Raw genomic sequence first — 18,643 nt, 5'->3', positions numbered from 1 at the left:
ACCAAAGATGTTGTAAGTGTACAATCCTTGTAATAAAAATCTCACCATATGACGTCTAGCACCACCTCTGTGTGTAGTCGTAGTTGGTTAACTCGAGGAAGGACATTGTCTGAAAGCATGGCAGAGAAATTGGTGGCTGGAGAGCCAGGTGTGGAAAGTACCCTTCCCTCCACATTTTGCTTCTTCCATCCACAGTCTCACCATAGACCTAATTCAGCAGAAATCGGAAGCCATTAGGCCTGCACCTGTGAGTGTAGAATCTGATATGTCAAGCCTTGCTGTTGAACTGTACTGTCAACAAGGATGTTTGACACTTGTATGATACTAGAAAATTCTGGGTGGATTACAAATAATGAAAGGAATAAATGTAACCATTCACTGTATAGTTGAGGTGTTGATCGTTCGACAGACACACGAAAAAGATTTCAAATGTTCCTGAGCTTTCAGTGTCCTCCTCCAGTGCTAACTACTACAAAATGCACATACACATACATGTCTACAGTGTCCCACCACAGTAGTCTGATACAGTTGTGTTGGGTGGAGCAGGGGAGCAGATGAGGCGGAAAAAGTAGTCGGGAGGGAGGCAGAAGTCTAGGGGAAGGGTGGCTTATGGCTAGGAGGTTGGGGCAGTAAGGTAACATAATTGAGTTTATTTGCACCTATAATTTGTTATTTTAAACATATTGAGCAGTTTTAGTGTCAGATTTAGCGACTGTGTTAGCCCTGGGGCAGGTGGGGAAGTTGCATGTGACACAGTATGGAGTGGTTGGTTGATAGGGGGAAGATGGATCTTATGAAGAGAACCTGGTATTCTGGGGTAAAAGGGGGGGGGGGGGGAGGAGTAGGTGTGCTACAGGTGGCACACATTGGTAAGCAGCCATCAAAGTCAAGCATTTTGTGTCCATTGGTGTTTCCTGCCACAGGGTGGTCAACTTTACTCTGGACGACAGTTTGGCGGTGACTGTTTATTTACCAAACAAGGTGGTGCAGTGGTTAGCAAGCTGGACTCACATTCAGGAGGACCACAACGGCTCAAATCAGTGTCTGGGGCCCTATTCTATATCGTTCAGACCGATCGGTGCAGTAGGTTAGCCTCTGTAGTGACATCATTTTCAGTTCTTTATCCAAACTTGCTATTCTGTAAACTGCTGAGACCTGTTACTGATTGGTCCCCCTGCCAAGTTTTCGACAACTGTACCATGGGGTTTTGGATTATAGTATGGCCCTCTTGTTCGGTTCGGTGTGATTTATTTGCACCTATAATTTGTTATTTTAAACATATTGAGCAGTTCTAGTGTCAGATTTAGCGACTGTGTTACAGAAAAATCACCAGGACGTGTCCGGGTGGAAAGTGAGTTCATAATAGACAACTTTCCTTTGTTAGAAATATGGTTTGTATTGTTGTTATTGTGAGTGATTATAACATAAAGAAAAACAGTTTCAGTCAATATTCTCACAAAATACGTGTTATTTTTATGTAATTAAGAGTTTAAAAAAATCATTAATTTTCAAAAGGTCGGCTCTGCTTACGTGTATCACATGAGTGTTAGCTGAAATTACTAGTGACCTTGTGTACTTTTTTCCTCTAATTGTTTGCTTATTAATTATCAAAACATGTTTAAAATTTTTAAGTAACAATGCAAGTGCCACAGAAAATTGCACGAGTCTCTTTGTGGAAACAACAAGGCCACTTATTGACAAAAAGTGTGCTTTCATTCAAATATATTTAGATAAGCATTACAATACAAAAGTTTTTAATGTTTGGTATTTGTTGGAACATTTAAGGGCGGATGGTTTCCATCGTCATTTCACTAAACACAACAGCTACAGTTAGACACAGAATCAACATTGGTTTTCCTAAATGGCAGTACTATGCAGCTTTGATGCTTTAGTACAGTCAGGATCAAAAATGGACCATGTGAGAGCTATGAAAAATTGTGTCGAATGAGGCTCGACATCAGAGTGGAAGACAAGATTTCCAATGTCGAGCACCACTCGCCATTGGAGTGGAAAGGGTTAAGGAAGATGTTTGTACAAGATAGCATTGAACACTGTGGTAAGATGCTCACTTGGAAATATGTGGTCACCGAAATACGCCAATAAAGATTTTACAACCAAAAGTAGGCAACATTTTATTTTTAATAGTTTGTTATGACTGCAGAATTGTTATTAAAAAAATACAGTAGTGAAACAGCAGCCATAATTCCATTATTTAACCTTTCTGTGTTTTCATTCATCTACATCTTCATCAATATTCCGCAAGCCACTGTAAGGTGTGTGGGGGAGGGTATCTGTACCACTACTTGTCATTTCCACTCCTGTTCCACTTGCAAATGGACTGAGGGAAAAACAACTGTGTGTACCCCTCCGTATGAGCCCTAATTTCTTGTATCTCGTCGTCATGATCCTTATGCGTGATGTATGTTGGTGGCAGTAGAATTGCTCAGCAGTCAGCTTCAAATGCCAGTTCTCTAAATTTTCTTAATAGTGTTTCCCAAAAAGAACACCGCCTTCCCTCTAGAGATTCCCATTTGAGTTGCTGAAGCATCTCTGTAACACTTGCTGTTTGTTCAAACCTCCTAGTTACAAATCTAACAGCCTCCTCTGAATTTCTTCGATATCTTTCTTCAATCCAACCTGGTATGGATCCCAAATCCTAAGGCAGTACTCAAGAATACGTTGCACCAGCATCCTATATTTGGTCTCTTTTTACAGGTGAACCACTCTTTTCCTAAAATTCTCGCAATAAGCCAAAGTTAACCATTTGCCTTCCATACCATAGTTTTCACATGCTTCTTCGACCTCATATCACTTTTCAATGTTACGCCCATATATTCTGTGCCCAAGGAGTCATTTTAAGCTATTAAAAAATTTCCTGCAAAATTTTGCTAGATGCATTCCTTCAGAAAGTCATTTTCTTGAGACTCTTCCATGTGGCCTATTAACTTAATCCAGTATTTCACAGTAACATTATCAATAGCTTCTACAAGTAAATTCTGCACATCTTTAATTGGAATGTGCAATTTCTGGATGCCATATTTCATTTCATTTGCACAACACATATTTCCTATTACCTTGGATTTGCAATGATAAAATGGAAGCTTTGCATCCTTACATGCAGTTCCTGCTACTAAGCAGTCAAGTTCAAACATTATAAAGATGCTTGTCATGCCATACATTCTCCAACATATCATGCTTTCGCATAGCAGTCCAAAAGAAATATTTCTCTCTTCTGGCCACTGTGTAATATCTTCCCTCCTTGTAGTTTGAATTAGAGGTTATGTCCATTTTTGAATTGTAACTGTGCTTATCCTTCATTATCACTCAACTCTCCCTGGAACACTGTAATGAAGTAAAAACCACAGATTAAACACATCACTGTTCACCACTTCATAATGATTACCAGTTTTGCTGGATGTAAATATTACCTTTGCATATTTAATGAAACCATTTTGTGATGATCCTGCATCATAACCAATGTTGTTTCTTTTGGCTGTCAGCACTTTGTCTCCACTTGCCCTTCTAAGTACCAGCTAGATGTTCGTTCCCACACAATATTGCTTGAGCCAGGTCTGATCAAGATATTAAATAGGATGACAATTATTTTCTTTCCTGTCATAGTGCCATTTTTCTGAGAAAAGTTGCTCTAGATGCTGCCTTATCAGATATCTCTAGCAGAATGCAGTTGTCTTTGTCACAGTTTCAGTATATAAATTCCAAAGATTTCAGAATTGTCACTCGAATGGTGGTCCATTGTGAAGTTAATTTTGTCATTTAAAAGATCTGCTGCTCTGACGTGTGGGATACATGCTACAAGTGTGGTATGAACTGCATTCTTCTGGAAGCAGTCCAAATTGATGACAGTTATCCTACAAATATATTTTCTTAGTGATTGTAACTTAATTTATTTATCACAGGTTTCCATTCCATATGTTATGTGAGTGATACGTAGGATGGGGGTGGGGGGTGTGTAGTGTATTCCTAGAGTCATCCTTTAGACTTTGTTAGTAGACTTTCTCGGAATAGTTTATGTTCGTCTTCAAGAGTCTACCAGTTCAGTTTCTTCAGTATCTGTGTGACTCTCTCCCGTGGATCAAACTAACCTGTGACCATTCATGCTGCTCTTCTCTGTATACATTCAATATTCCCTGTTAGTCCTATTCAGTACAGGTCCCACACATTTGAACAATATTCTAGAACCTGTTACATGAATGGCTATCCTTCATTATCACTCAACTCTCCCTGGAACACTGTAATGAATAAAAAACCAGTGCTTAAACACATCACTGTTCGCCACCTCACGATGCTCTCCTGACAGCCAAACATGTTTGATTCAGCATCTGATTGCACTTCCCCAGTATTCTATCAATAAACCGAAGTTGACCACCTGCTATACCCACAACTGAGTCTATGTGATCATACCATTTTATATCTTTTATATCCCCACAAAGTGTTACACCCAAGTATTTGAATGAATTGGCCGAATCCAACAGTTACTCATTGATATTACAGTCATAGGATACTATGTTTTTTTCCATTGTGTGAAGCGCACAGTTTTAAATTTTTTAACATTTAAAGCAAGTTACCAATCTTTGCACCACTTTGAAATTTTATCTAGATCTGACAGAATATTTATGCGGTTTCTTTCAGACATTATTCATTATAGATAACTGCATCATCTGCAAAAAGTCTTAGGTTGCTATTAATATTGTCTACAAGGTCATTAATATACAGCATAAACAACAAGGGCCCCAACACACTTCCTTGTGGCACACCCAAAGTTACTTCTACATCTGACGATGACTCTCCATCCAAAATAACATGCTGTGTCTTCCCTACCAAAAAGTTCTCGATACAGTTGCAAATATCAATTGATACCCCGTATGATCATACTTTTACAATAAGTGTAAATACAATTGTACTGAGTCAAATGCTTTTCAGAAATTATGAAACACTTCATCTACCTGCCTGCCTTAATCCAAAGCCTTCAGTATGTCATGTGAGAAAAGTGCAAGTTGAGTTTCACGTGACTGATGTTTTCAGAATCCATGCTGATTGGCATGGAGTTCAGTCTGTTAGAGATACCTCATTATGTTTAAGCTCAGAATATGTTCTAAGATTCTATAACAAATTGATATTGGACAGTAGTTTTGTGGATCACTTCTACTACCCTTCTTGCAGACGGTTGTGACCCATGGTTTTTCCAAGAACTGGCATGTTTTTTTGTTCAAGGGATCAAGGATAGATTTTAGGTAGAAGAGGGCCTAACTCAACCACAAATTCAGTATAGAATGTGATAGGGATCCCATCAGGCCTTTGAGGTTAGTTAAATTCTAATGGTTTCAGCTGTTTTTCAACATCACTGACACTAATACTTATTTCTTTCATCTTTTCATTGATATGAGGATTAAATTGGGGCAGTTCTCCTGAGTTTTCTTTCATAAAGGAACATTTTAAAACAGAATTAAACATTTCTGCTTTTGCTTTACTACCCTCAGTTTCAGTTCTTGTCTCATTCACTAGGGACTGTATGCTAACTGTGGTGCCACTAACAGCCTTTACATATGACCTGAATATTCCTGGGTTTTGTGCAAAATCATTTTGACAGTATTCTGTTACGGTAGTCATTGAAGGCTTTACTCAGTGCTCTCCTGACAGCCAAACATGTTTGATTCAGCATCTCCCTGTCTATAGTCCTATGCTGTGTTTTACACCTATTATGCAGTAGCCTCTATTTCTTTAGAAGTTTCTTTACAATGACTGTATACGATGGAGGGTCTCACTCATTATGAACTGCTCTACTGGGTACATATCTAACCAGTGCTTGATCAACTAGTCTCCTAAACTTGAACCATAGTTCCTGTACATGTTCCTGCCCTGTGCTGAAAGTTTCAAGTCCCTCTTTGAGATGTGACACTACTGATTTTTTTAGTCTAGTTTACTGACCATATATATCTTTCTGCTTGTTTTAGTTGTCATTTGTACTTTGGTAATCATTGTTGCTGCACCCATGTCATGGTCACTGATGTTCTCATGGGGGTAAAGTCTGTCTGTTTCCATTAGGTCCAATATATTTCCATCATGAGCGAGGTTCTGAACTATCTGTTCTAGATAGTTTTCAGAGAAGGCATTTAGTAATGTTTCACAGTATGTTTTATTATGCACACCATTACCAAAACTGTAATTTTCCCAAATGATTCGTGGAAGATAGTCTCTACCAATGATTACAGTATGGTTGGGGAACTTACATACAAGTGATCTGAGGTTTTCTCTAAAGTTTTTGATACATTGGAAGATGAGACTGGTGGGCAATAGAAGGGACCAATTATAATTTTATGCCCATCTCTGAGACTTAAGTTTTGTTCGATCAATCTGTCAAGCGGCTTCAGTTTCTGTCTTGGTGTATTTGAGTTTCTTGTCTTGTGTGACAAATTCCACCTCTATTTCTCATTTGCCTACCCTTTCAATATACACATAAATTTTACCCAAAAATCTCACTGCTATCAATTTGTTTTCAACCAGCATTCTGTACCTAGTATGCTTCACTGCTTCTCAGGTACACTTCAGACTCTGGCACTTTGTTGTGAATGCTTTAGCAGTTAACCATTAGGATTTTAATACTCTCAACTGTGATGGGCATTTTTTTTATTTTTTTTTATTTTTTTATTTTTGGGTTTCATACAGGTATTGTTATCTGGATTGGATGGAGTTGTTGCTCCTTATAATACTACTGGGACCACAGCAGTGGGAGAAACGACACTGTGACCACAGAGCATGCTTAGTCACGGCTGCTGGACTACACTAGACCAGATATTAGCAGTTACAAATTAAGGGAAGACAAGGGCAGGAAAAAATTAAAATTGAACCCAGGACTTCCCAGATCACATTAATTTTACAATACAATATATTGATTTACAATTATCACATTCACCTAAATTTTAATATGTATGCTAATGATGTTGATATCAAATGTTAAAATTCAAAGCTCATTGAATTCACCACCCCTGTGGACACCATTTAGCTACATAAGTTATATCCTGAACATCATATGTCATTCAGTTGTGAGCCTCCTAACAATTGTAGGAATGCTGTGTAATGATTACATCCTCTGACAGTAACAGTAGTAGTGCTGATTTTGGTGAGGGATGGGAGGATTGGCTGTGTGGGTCTATCTACAAGAGATTGCCTTCCTCACCCTCTGATATGTTAACATAGTTAAACGTTCATAGAAAAGCTACTATCTGCCTATAAGAAAGTTTCATAAAATCAGCAAAACGACCACAAAAAATCAGGGTAGTATTACTCTTTGACGAACCCATCTGTTGCTTGTATTAGGACTTGTGGATATTTTCCTGTGTCAGCTGACTTAAAACATGATTGCAGGCTGTTTATTAGCATCCCTTCTTTCATCATAAATTAACACATTGAAAACACTTATTCTTATTGTTAAACATCAGTTCATACACTGGAAGCGAACTGTCAGCTTCGAATGTGTTAATTAAGCTGACGAGGTGAATGTATGGAAGCAAGTGGAAAAGTCTTAAGCTTGCACTAAAAACCACATTTTATGTATGAATCCAAGTGGTCAAAGTATTGTGGAGAACATCGTTTTTGCATTCATCAAATGCAGCTTCCTTCCAGTACGAAACCTTTCACGTAGATTGGACCATAATTTCTGTTCACACAATATCACATTATGTACGTCCTTGGTGTTTTTGTCTGTGGTTGCAGTTTTGTGATATACTTAATGTAGATCATATTCAAGGAAAGTGCAACCACGTTGAATATCATTGTCCATATCTCAGACGTTAATAATGAAGTACAAATTTCCTTATAAACCTTCTCCAGATCTGCATACATTTTTGTTTGCAGTAAACTGCATGGCAAAGACTTTTAGGATATCACAGTATTACAGGTTGTCAATTTGAATGAACCTTATACAACACAACTGTTGTAAAAAGTTGTGGAAACAAAACTGTTCAGTGGCACTTCTGTTATTATGCAACAGGAACCAACATAACAAAAAATGAAATTTTGTCATTATCAGTGCTATCACTGTGCCAAGCTGAGAAATTTCTCCCCTCTACATATTTTGTCTCCAGTTTTCAGTTTATGTCCTCAGCTGAGTTATCTGTACTTTCCACTGGTGAGTGGTGATTTATTGCATTATTGGATGCCCTGAGCTTTGTTCTGTCTTTTGGGCAGACATGTACTGTACACAAGAACAGTGAATATAGCAGTTCACAATTAGGACTTCCAGAGGCTTAGTTGCAACTTAGAGAGTAGTAGGATGCTGTACTTCATACTGATTGTTACTTGACCTGAAGAAAGTCAGAAGACTGCATAACAGCCCATAAACTATTCTGTACAACAGGGTACGTCCGGTCAGTTTTGTTGTTGTGTACTGTGGCAGTGGTGACTGCTGTGAAAGATAACACTATGAAGGGGCTGTTTGTTCAGATATGTCCAACAAAGATACTGATTGAGACCCTACATAGGTCTGTCTGTCGATTTTGCTAACTCAAAGGCTTACATGATCCTGAGTGTATCTAATTTGGGCTCCTGAGATGTATATGCTTTGTCAGACTACCTTATCCATGGCTTATTCAAGCACTACTCCACAAATAAGAGAAACTATAAGAAAGGTGATAAGTAAAAATGCTCTTGGGAATGCTGCAAATATCGACCACTGACAACAGTAATGTGGGTGGGAGTGCTTTTGGCTCATGGCCCACCTAGGGATATAATTTACACAATAAACAAAATAATTGGGATCTGATGAGGGAAATAAAGCTTTCTGGCTTTGTGCATCTGTTACCCAAAAGACGTCAAAATGTTGCTGTCGTAGCTTTGACATACAGTGAAAATTATGGGGAGGACTGAGATAAACAGCACTGCTTATTTTTGGACCAATGATGGGTAGCTGCTGCTGCTGCCGCCGCTGCTCCTCCCAGAGTTGAGAGCTGGTTCAGTAGGAGTTGCTGCTGTTAATGTTCAAAGACATTTATTAGTACTAGATCCAGTGTATGTTTTAACTGCTCACATGAAAATTACACCCCAGTTATTTTCTAAAGTTCCAACTGCTGCAGACAGGTGTTATTGAACAGAAGTGAGGATTTTTTACCCAAGTGATCTGCCGAAATATTGGCAGTTGCATCACACAAGCTGTGATGGCTTCCTGTATGGTTTAGCTGCTTCCATTATCTCTGATGAGTTGTGAGGATTAATAAAGTTGAAAATTAAAGAAATCAAATTATAGTTTCATGAGAATATATTAAGTGCATGCAGTCCTGCCTCACCCGCAATACCCCTCCTTCCCCATTTCTGTTAACCTCACATTTATACTTCAAAAGAGTAAACCATTAGCTAACTTCAGGAAGAGATCAGTTGTTCTTAGTGTTGCACATATTGTTACATTCAATAATTATACAGCACTTGCAATAAGCTATGCAGGCCATTCTGTTTTATTTGTGAGCAGATTCTGCTACTGCCAGTACCTCATCCACTCTTGCTCTGCTCTTTTCCAAGCCTTTGTAGGAGAATGATTATAATGTGCAAGAATGGGTTTAAATTCTCCTCTGGATTTAAATTCTCCTCATAAATTTACCTGTGCTAGTTTTAACTACCCATGACACATGACTTTGTATTAACTGCAGTAAAAGTAAGTTTTTAACTTCAGAAGTCCAGTGAAATTTGTAGGTCATACTATTGCACTTCGGTGAAGTAAAAACAATTTTCTTTAGTACCTCACAAAGGATTATTCAGGAAGTATTGTTATTATGTTTATTGGCTGTATGAATAAATAATGAATGAGTAATAATAAATGCATTTTGGCACAACCTTTAATTTTCCTAGAATTCATTGCCTATGATCATTCCAGCTGTTTTTTCATAAGTAGTGAACTACAATAAGCATAAAATTAACTTTGAGTGCTTTTAAAACATAACATAAGCATTGTAACATAAAAAATGTCACTTTTTCCCACAAAATTTGGGAATATTTCAAATTAAATTTTTGGAAGTGTCGATAGTGGACACCAGTATGGTTCTAAACATTTCAGTGATAAAAGTTCATTGGCAACATGATTTTCACTTATGCAGCAGCACTGAAGTTATGATGTTGGGAAGCCCTCACCAGTGGGAAAGTAGGTTTAATATGTAGTGCAGATACATTTCTTGAGCTGATTTGGCTTGTTATTAACATTTAAATTTTTAGTGATAAATGTCAAGAAAATTTCTGTTTTCCGTGAATTTTGTTTATTCGGCTACTGCAGTGTTCAGACTTTTCTCTTTTTGTGACCCTTCTTTTTTACAACCACTCTCATATTTGAAGCCCAAATAAAATACAGTATATTTAATATTTTTCATATGATGATTGGACACATTAACTGTAAAACAGAATTACTGTACAGTCAGTTTTTGTGAACAGTTGTTTATTGTTTTTAATTGTTGTTTACATTTTTAGAGTTGGTGGTGTGCCAGTCGATTTTGAGGATGTGCAAATGAACCCAAAGAGTGAAAGTAATGAAGATCTAGAATACGCAATAACTTCAATTAGGAGAAATGGTGTTGCTATAAAAGGTACATATATTGTGAAGTAGTAAAACTTAAGTAGCCACAAAATGTCCCACTTGAAACTATTCACTTGAAAAGCTCCCACTTGAATTCCAGTTACATTAAAGTATGTTTTAATGTAGTGTCAGTCTCCTTAATTATTATTATTATTATTATTATTATTATTATTATTATTATTTCTTTCTTGTCTCAGACGTTATGTCTGGTTAAAAATGGAAGGTGACACGGACCTTGATGAAGCGTGACTTCCTTTTAACTGTACGGTATATGTTACATTGCATTTAGGAACTTTCGGGTAATTGAACAAGTGTCAATTATTACAGATTTCTGTAGCTGTATATTTAAGTTTGGATATAGCTGTATTGCATTGATGTACTGGTGGATATTGAGTGGTATGACTCCTGTAGTTGATAGTATAATTGGTATAATGTCAACTTTATCCTGATGCCACATGTCCTTGACTTCCTCAGCCAGTTGGATGTATTTTTCAATTTTTTCTCCTGTTTTCTTTTGTATATTTGTTGTATTGGGTATGGATATTTCGATTAGTTGTGTTAATTTCTTCTTTCTTTCTCATTATTATTCTTTATTCTTTATTATTATTATTAGTAGTAGTAGTAGGTAAAAGCGTTCTTGAGTTTAATGTATTGCGTTCTGAAATATGATAAAAATTTATTCTGGGCACTTAGCCATTTTAGTAATCAGTTATTAATTTCAAGTATTAGAGAGATTTCAAACCAATAAAAACTGATGTTGAAGTATTTCACAGATTAATCATGCTGGTTAACATTTAAATCTAGGATAATAACCATTTAGTTTCTATAACTATCAGGTCAGAAGTTTCCACTGTCATTTTTGCCATGCAATGGACTGCTTAAATTGTAACCTATTGAAGTATTTACCTCCAGAACTTGAGTGTGTTTTTATATTTATTTAAGAGTCTTACTTAAGTTCAGATTTCTGATTCCCATAATAATTTGGACACTGAAACGCCCACATGCATAGCTTTGGTAAATTGTCTGAATGCTTTTATAATTTTTGATTATTTTCTGTGAGCAATAAAAAGGGTTTGACAGTTTGTCTGAAATTGGGTCTTGTCTTCTGCTATCTTAGTATTGGATTATGTTAGAGGTGGTAAGGCAGTGACCTACTGGACATGTTTGAAACACACAAATCTGATGTCTGACTTCCCATTGTTTCAGAAAATTTTTGAAAGCTATTGGTGATTTATCCTCTACACTAAGGGTTGCACATGCAGACTTCAAACATTAGTAATAAATTGAAGTGAATAGTGGAAAAGAGGAGACACAAATACAGTGAGACCTCAACCTAAGAAATTAATTCACATTCAAAAGTTACTTGCTACCTCAATATCTCCCGTACCTCATATTTTTTTGTATTTTAAAAATAGTAATCTTAAGATTCACTGCACACCCAATGCTTTACTGTACATGGTCTCCTGTAATCTAACTGTAAGTCTAAAAATCCTGTCAAAGAAATTTGGTTCTGGACTGAAGTGTTTTTGTCTCTTCCTTATATTACAAAAAAAGCTAAAGTTACTCATTGTGTTGATAACTTCATTCTAAACTGAAGTATACTGCAAAGAAAATCACTAACATGTTTTACTTATTTCTCCATTCTGAAGATTTTGTTCTCTAAGTAGTCTGGAGGAGGCCAAAATTGAATGATATAAGTACCTGGCTGTGTAGTGGATGGTGGAAGAACATACAAAGGAAAATTGTGCGATATCCTTCATTGAAATGTTCCTTCCTGCATAAACTGCTTTAAAGTTACAACATGTGGTCCCAAATTTGTTATGCCACCATGATCCAGTAATTCCACAAGAATCAATCCCTGTGCATCCCAAATGAACTAAGATATGATCTTTCTTTTATTATTTGTAGACCTATGGGTTTCCTCTTTCTTGGAAAATCTGGGCACCCCTTCCATTGGCTTTCTCGTGGTCTCAGGTTCAAGAAAACACTCCATGGCTCATCACCCTTTTCATTGCCATATAAAAATTTGTTTTGTAACATAACAAAAGTGCAACAGATCTAGAGCTTCTACTTTCCTCGCCTCTTTGACTAGTCTAAACTTTCCGCAACCATTCTTAACTGACCTTTGAATAACATAGGTTTTCAGTAATTGACACATCACTGACTTCAATTGTAGACAACAAATATAGTTCATACAGTGAGACCCAGAGATTCAGGTTAATGTTATTGACATATGATGATGTCTTGAGTCAGTAAGTTAAGTGTCTGTGCTGCTGCGGGTAACATTTTCTTAAAATTTAATTCTTTTTGTCTAGCTTTGTCACAGTGCCATGCACATTACCACACTGTACACTAATCAACAGCTGTGCCCACATAAACATTGTGCAAATGTTTGAGTGTGAAATTCTCAATTCTGAAAATTGTTTTAAAAGTAGTCCAGAAGATCCCAAAATTGAATAGTGGATCCTGGCTGAGAAATTCTGCACCAAAGCCTCAAAAGTTATAACAAAAAGCACCCAGTTAAAATTGTACCAATAAATTCATCATTTTCAGAAACAGTAAATACCCTTTTTTATGGCTCCTAACACATGCATACTTTATAAGGCACTATATAATGTATGGCATAGGGTTCTCTACATTGTTACTCGTCATTAGCTTCCACTTGGGGAAAATGATTTTTCCAATCTTCTTTGTCTATGATATTCACCCTTATCTTGTCCAGTCATTCTTATGCAAAATGTGTAGTAGAGACAGTCAGACTAATTTTAAATTTCTTAAGTACTGGTTATGTTTTTTATGCTGCTGTAAAGACCCCAAGAAATACCACTGTAAAATTTAGTTTAAAAATCAAGATTGTGAAAATGAAAGGGAAAAAAAAAAAAAAAAAAATTGGCAAACTTTTTACTCGTTTCTCTTAAAAGTATGGAACTTGAAGGTTATTAATAATTAAAATAAAAAATAATGCTGTTGTGTAGAATTTTTGGGGTTTCTGTGGCTCAGTGCTCCCTAATTTTTGGGGTTTTTTGGTCAAAAATCTGTCGGAGTTAAATTTTTGTTCTGATTACGTGCTAAATTGGAGTGCTTTCATAATGATACATATTCTGCAAGTCACCATGTGTCATTCCCTCCCCTGTCCCTAAGATCTGCACTAATTCCACTTTTATGTGGTTGTTATTAGTATTTTTATCACCAGAAGGAATTACTTCATATCCCATCTTAGTATGTTGGCAGTCATAGAATCATACTGCAGTCAACTGCAGATGCTGGTTCTGTAAATTTTCTGAACAGCATTCTACAAAACGAACATTTCTTTCCTCCAGGGATTTCCATTTGAGTTCATAAAGCATCTCTCGATAATACTTGCATGCTGATTAAATCTGCCAGTGTCAAATGTAAATGTAATGCCACACTTCTGAATTGCTTCTTATGTCTTTCTTTAAAATGGTCTGGTGAGAATCCCCAAACTTTTGAACTGTACTCAAGAATGGATCGCACTGGTGTTCTGTATGTGGTCTCATTTATAGATGAACTAAACTTTCGTAGAATTCTCCCAGCAAACTGAAGTCGATCATTTGCCTTCCTACTACTGAACTTATGTGCTCACTCCATTTGACATCGCTTTGCAACATTACATCTAAATATTCAGTTGACATGGCTGTATCAAGTGCACACAACTAATACTAAGCTTGAATAATACAGGATTGTTTTCCCTATTCATGTCCATTAGCTTGCATATTTCTACATTTTGAACAAGCTGCCATTCATCACTCCCAACGGTAAATCTGTGAGTCGTCCTGTATCATCCTACAGTCACTCAGTGTTAACAGTTTCCCATACACTTAAAGAATCGTCAGCGGTCACAGATCGTTGCTCACCCTACAAGTCAGATTGTTTATGTAGATAGAGAACACTTAACGGTCCTACTACACTTCCCTGGGGCACTCTTGATGATACCCTTGTCTCTGTGAACACTCACTGCTTAGGACAATGTATATGTAAGAAGTCTTCAAACCACTCTCATATCTGTGAGAACCAATCCCGTATGCTTGGACTAATGTTAACAGCCTACATTGGGGCACCGTGTCAAATACTTTCTGGACTCTGCCTCTTACCTTTTGTCCATAGTCCTCTGGACATGCACGAGAAAAGGGCAAGCTGAGTTTCACATGATTAATGCTTTCTAAATCTCTGCTGATTTGTGGACAGCAAATTTACTGTTGATGTAGATGAATGGCACATCATATTCTCTCTTCACCAACAAGTGCAGAATATGTCTGATACCTGATGGTTGTTGTTGATGAGTGTGGAGTGACCAGGTAATTTGTGGTCTCAGGCACATGGTTCTGTGGGTTCAACATAGGGATGCCTCATTAATATTTTGAACCAGTTTCATGTACAGATATCAGACACCTCTCATCACTGTTGAGGTTATGTAGAGGTCTGTGCAGTATCGGGACTGAGTTCTCCGACCTACTGTCCGGCCCTACAGACAATGTTTTAATGATGCAGTCATCATTCAAGGCAATAGTGCATGATCACATCACGTCTACCTAGTGAACACCTACCTCCAGGAGGCATAAATCAACTAAATCGAATGGCCAGCAGTATCTGCTGACATGAACCCAGCTGAGCACTCTTGGAACAGGTCAAAACTTGCAGTGTGACGTCACAGTAAACCACCTCATACACTGGATACTTTCAGGAGGGCCACTGTCAAAGAGTGGAGCAGAGTTGTACAGCAACATGATGACCTCCTACATTGGCTGCTCTGCAGTTGATAGTTAAGTGCCTGATAGAGGGTTCATCCAACCATCTTCAAGCTATTTTTCTACTGTTCCACTCTCGAAAAGGTTGCGCTCTGATTTTTTTCTTTTTTTACAAAGATCATCTCTCCCTGTTAAGGTGGGTGCCAGAAAAATATTTTCAAATTTGGAGAAGAGAGTTAGTAATTGAAATTTTATGAAAAGATATTTGTTTTAATGATAGCAACCCCAATTCATATACCGTATCTGTTTTAGTCTCTCTCCTGTTGTGCTATAACACAAGAGAGTTGCCTTTCTTTGAACTACTTTGGTGTCATCTGTCAGTCCTATTTGATATGGATCCCACAGAACCACTCCAGCAGAGAATTGACAAGTGCTGTGTTGGTAATTTCTGTAGTAGATGTTTTACTTCTTCTAACTGCCAATAAAACTCGGGCTTTGGTTTCCCTTCCCCACAACATTATCGCTGTGATGATTCCAATTTGAGTTATCCATATCAGTAATCCCCAAGTATTTGGTTGAATTCACAGGAATTAGATTAGTGTGATTTGTCATGTAACTGAAATTTAGCACACTCCTTTTAGTACGCATGTGGGTAACGCCACACTTCTCATTAATTAGAATGAATTTCTACTTTTCACACCATACAGATATCTTGGCTAAATCATTTTGCAATTGATTTTGATCACTTGGTTGCTTTACAAGGTGGTAAATGACAGCATCATCTGCAAACAATCTAAGAGGGCTGCTCAGATTGTGTCCTAGATTGTTTATATAAATCAGGAAGAGCAGAGAACATATAAAACTTCCCTGGGGAATGCTAGATATCCTATTTTACTCAATGACTTTCCATCAGTTGCTACAAACTGGAACCTTTCTGACAGGAAATCGTGAATCCAATTACACAACTGAGTCAATACTCTGTTGGCATGCAATTTGATTAGAGGTCGGTCGAACAATCCGCAAATGTACTACCAGTTCATAAGTGTCCAAAAGGCACAATATTTTGGTGATTGTACGTGTTGCCATCATCAGATGTGCTGACGAAGTGAACCCCCTGCGAGCTGCTCCCTCTGTGGTTTGCACCCCTGGCCACATGCCGGTGCCCACGCAGATGCTAGCATCGGTGTCTGGGATAGTGTTGATGCAAGTTCTCTATGCACCCTGATTGCCCGATTGTCTTTCCTACTGAGAGTCGTCTTAACTAAACTCAGTGCTGGTTCCCAAACCTTGTTAAGATTATGGTTGCAGTCTCAGTTAATAAGATTGGCCCTGGTGTGAATGTCTATGACCCCTCTAACGATGCTGTCCCAGTACTTGGAAGTCTCTACCAATATCCTTGTATGTTTGTATGCCATCGCATGATTCTCGGACAAACAGTGTTCTCTGAATACTCCCTTGTTGGGATACATCAGTCAAAAGTGCCTCTGGTGTTCTCGGCAGTGATTGTAGACGGTGCACACTGTCTGTCCAGTGTATGTCTTCCCACATTGACATGGAATCTGGTAATCACCGGCCTTCTTCATCTTTGACATTTCCCAATAATGCTATGTTTTATTGGGTGGGCAAAGAACAATTTTTATTTGATGTTTCTTCAGTATGCATCTGATTTTTCCCAATAGTGCACCAATGTAGGGTATGAAGGCAGTGCCTGCCATTTTGTCCACGATTTCTTTCACAGATTGCACTGTTGAGGTGGGGCGGAGAGCACGCCTAACGTGCCATTTAGGGTATAGTTTTTTTGGAATACTGTTTTGAGGTGTTTCAGCTCCTGGAGCAGACTCTGTGTATCTGAAATGGTGTACGCACTATGTACTACTATTTTTAGGTCCCCATTCCTCTCTGAAGGGTGGTGGCAGCTGTCTGCATGCAAATACAGGTCATTGTGTGTTTTCTTCTGGTACGCACCATGACCCAGAGTGCCATCAGCTCTTTTATTGACCATGACGCCCAGGAATGATAATCTTCTTTCTGCTTCAGTCTCCATAGTGAATCTGATGTTGGGATGTATGGATTTCAGATGTGTAAGGAAGTCAAGGAGTTTTTCCTTCCATGGGACCAGGTGACAAATGTGTCATCCACATAACAGAAAAAAAGTGAGTTTCCATTTGGATAATGCCAGGGGCTTCCTCCTCAAAGTTCTCCATGTACAAATTCACGAACACAGGTGAGAGTGGGCTGCCCATTGTGACTCCTTCCATTTGTTCATAGTATTCTCCATTAAACAGAAAATATGTGGAGATCAGGACGTGCCTGAAGTTGCTTGTGAGGAACAGGGTCAAAATCCTTCGACAAATCTAAAAATATGGAATCAGTTTGAGATTCCCTATCAGTGGCACTCATTACTTCATGTGAATAAAGAGCTAATTGTGTTTAACAAGAACAATATTTTCTGAATCCATATTGGCTATTTGTCAATAATTTATGTTAGAGGTAATTCATGATGATCGAACACAGTATGTGTTCCAAAATCCTGCTGTAATTCAGTGGCTTGTATGTATTTCCTTTTTAGAATATTTTTGTGACCTTGGCAACTTTACAGTCTGTAGGTACAGTTATTTTATTAAGTGAGCAGTTCTATACAACTACTAAATATGGGGCTATTTTATCAGCATATTCTGAAAGGAACCTAGCTGGATCAGAGGCCTTGCCTTTATTTAGTGATTTAAGCTGCTTTGCTACACAGAGGATATCTACTTGTAAGGTATTCATGTTGGCAGTTGTTCTTGATTTGAATTTGGGAAATTACTAGGTCTTCTTTCGTGAAGGAATTTTATAGAACCATGTTCAGTACCTCTGCTTTAGTGGTTACCATTGCTATCATGCAGGGAAGGTACTGATTGTTTCTTGCTGCTGGTGTACTTGATGTACTTTTTATATGAAGAGAACCTCTTTCAATTTTATGCCAGGTTTTGAGACAGAGTTTCAACATGGAAACTATTAAGGGCATCTTACATTAAAGTCTGCGCTGAGTTTTGAACTTCAGTGAAACTTCACCAATTTTGGAGATTTTTTGTTCTTTTAAATTTAGCATGCTTTTTCTGTTGCTTCCACAACAATGTTCTGACCTCTCTTGTATAGCCTGGAGGATCAATACCATCTCTTGTTTATGTATTTGGTATATCTCTTTCAGTTGCCATCACTACTGGTTATTATAATTATTATTATTATTCAAACTACATGTGGTACATGCTTACAAAATTAGATTGGAAGGTGTGAAGACTATCTCTTAGGAGGGCAATCAAGTAGAATTTTTATCTGATTTTTTAAATAGATTTATTTTGGTGGATTTGGATGTTACAGTACTCGG

General features: G+C 37.7%; 1 protein-coding gene across 2 annotated transcripts in view; it reads left to right on the top strand.

Moving 5' to 3' along the window:
- The window catches only part of LOC124554741 (isocitrate dehydrogenase [NAD] subunit gamma, mitochondrial), a 117,391-nt gene that overhangs the window by 12,124 nt on the left and 86,624 nt on the right, over window positions 1-18,643 (top strand). For both annotated transcript variants that reach the window (XM_047128388.1, XM_047128389.1), the window contains exon 4: window positions 10,465-10,580. In XM_047128388.1, the coding sequence (XP_046984344.1) occupies window positions 10,465-10,580 (116 nt within the window). The remainder of the gene's footprint in view (window positions 1-10,464; window positions 10,581-18,643) is intronic.

The sequence above is a fragment of the Schistocerca americana genome, chromosome X (genome assembly GCF_021461395.2).
Source record: "Schistocerca americana isolate TAMUIC-IGC-003095 chromosome X, iqSchAmer2.1, whole genome shotgun sequence".
NCBI lineage: Eukaryota > Metazoa > Arthropoda > Insecta > Orthoptera > Acrididae > Schistocerca > Schistocerca americana.
The sequence above is the reverse complement of the archived record's forward strand: the minus strand, read 5'-3'. Positions and strand labels throughout refer to the sequence as shown.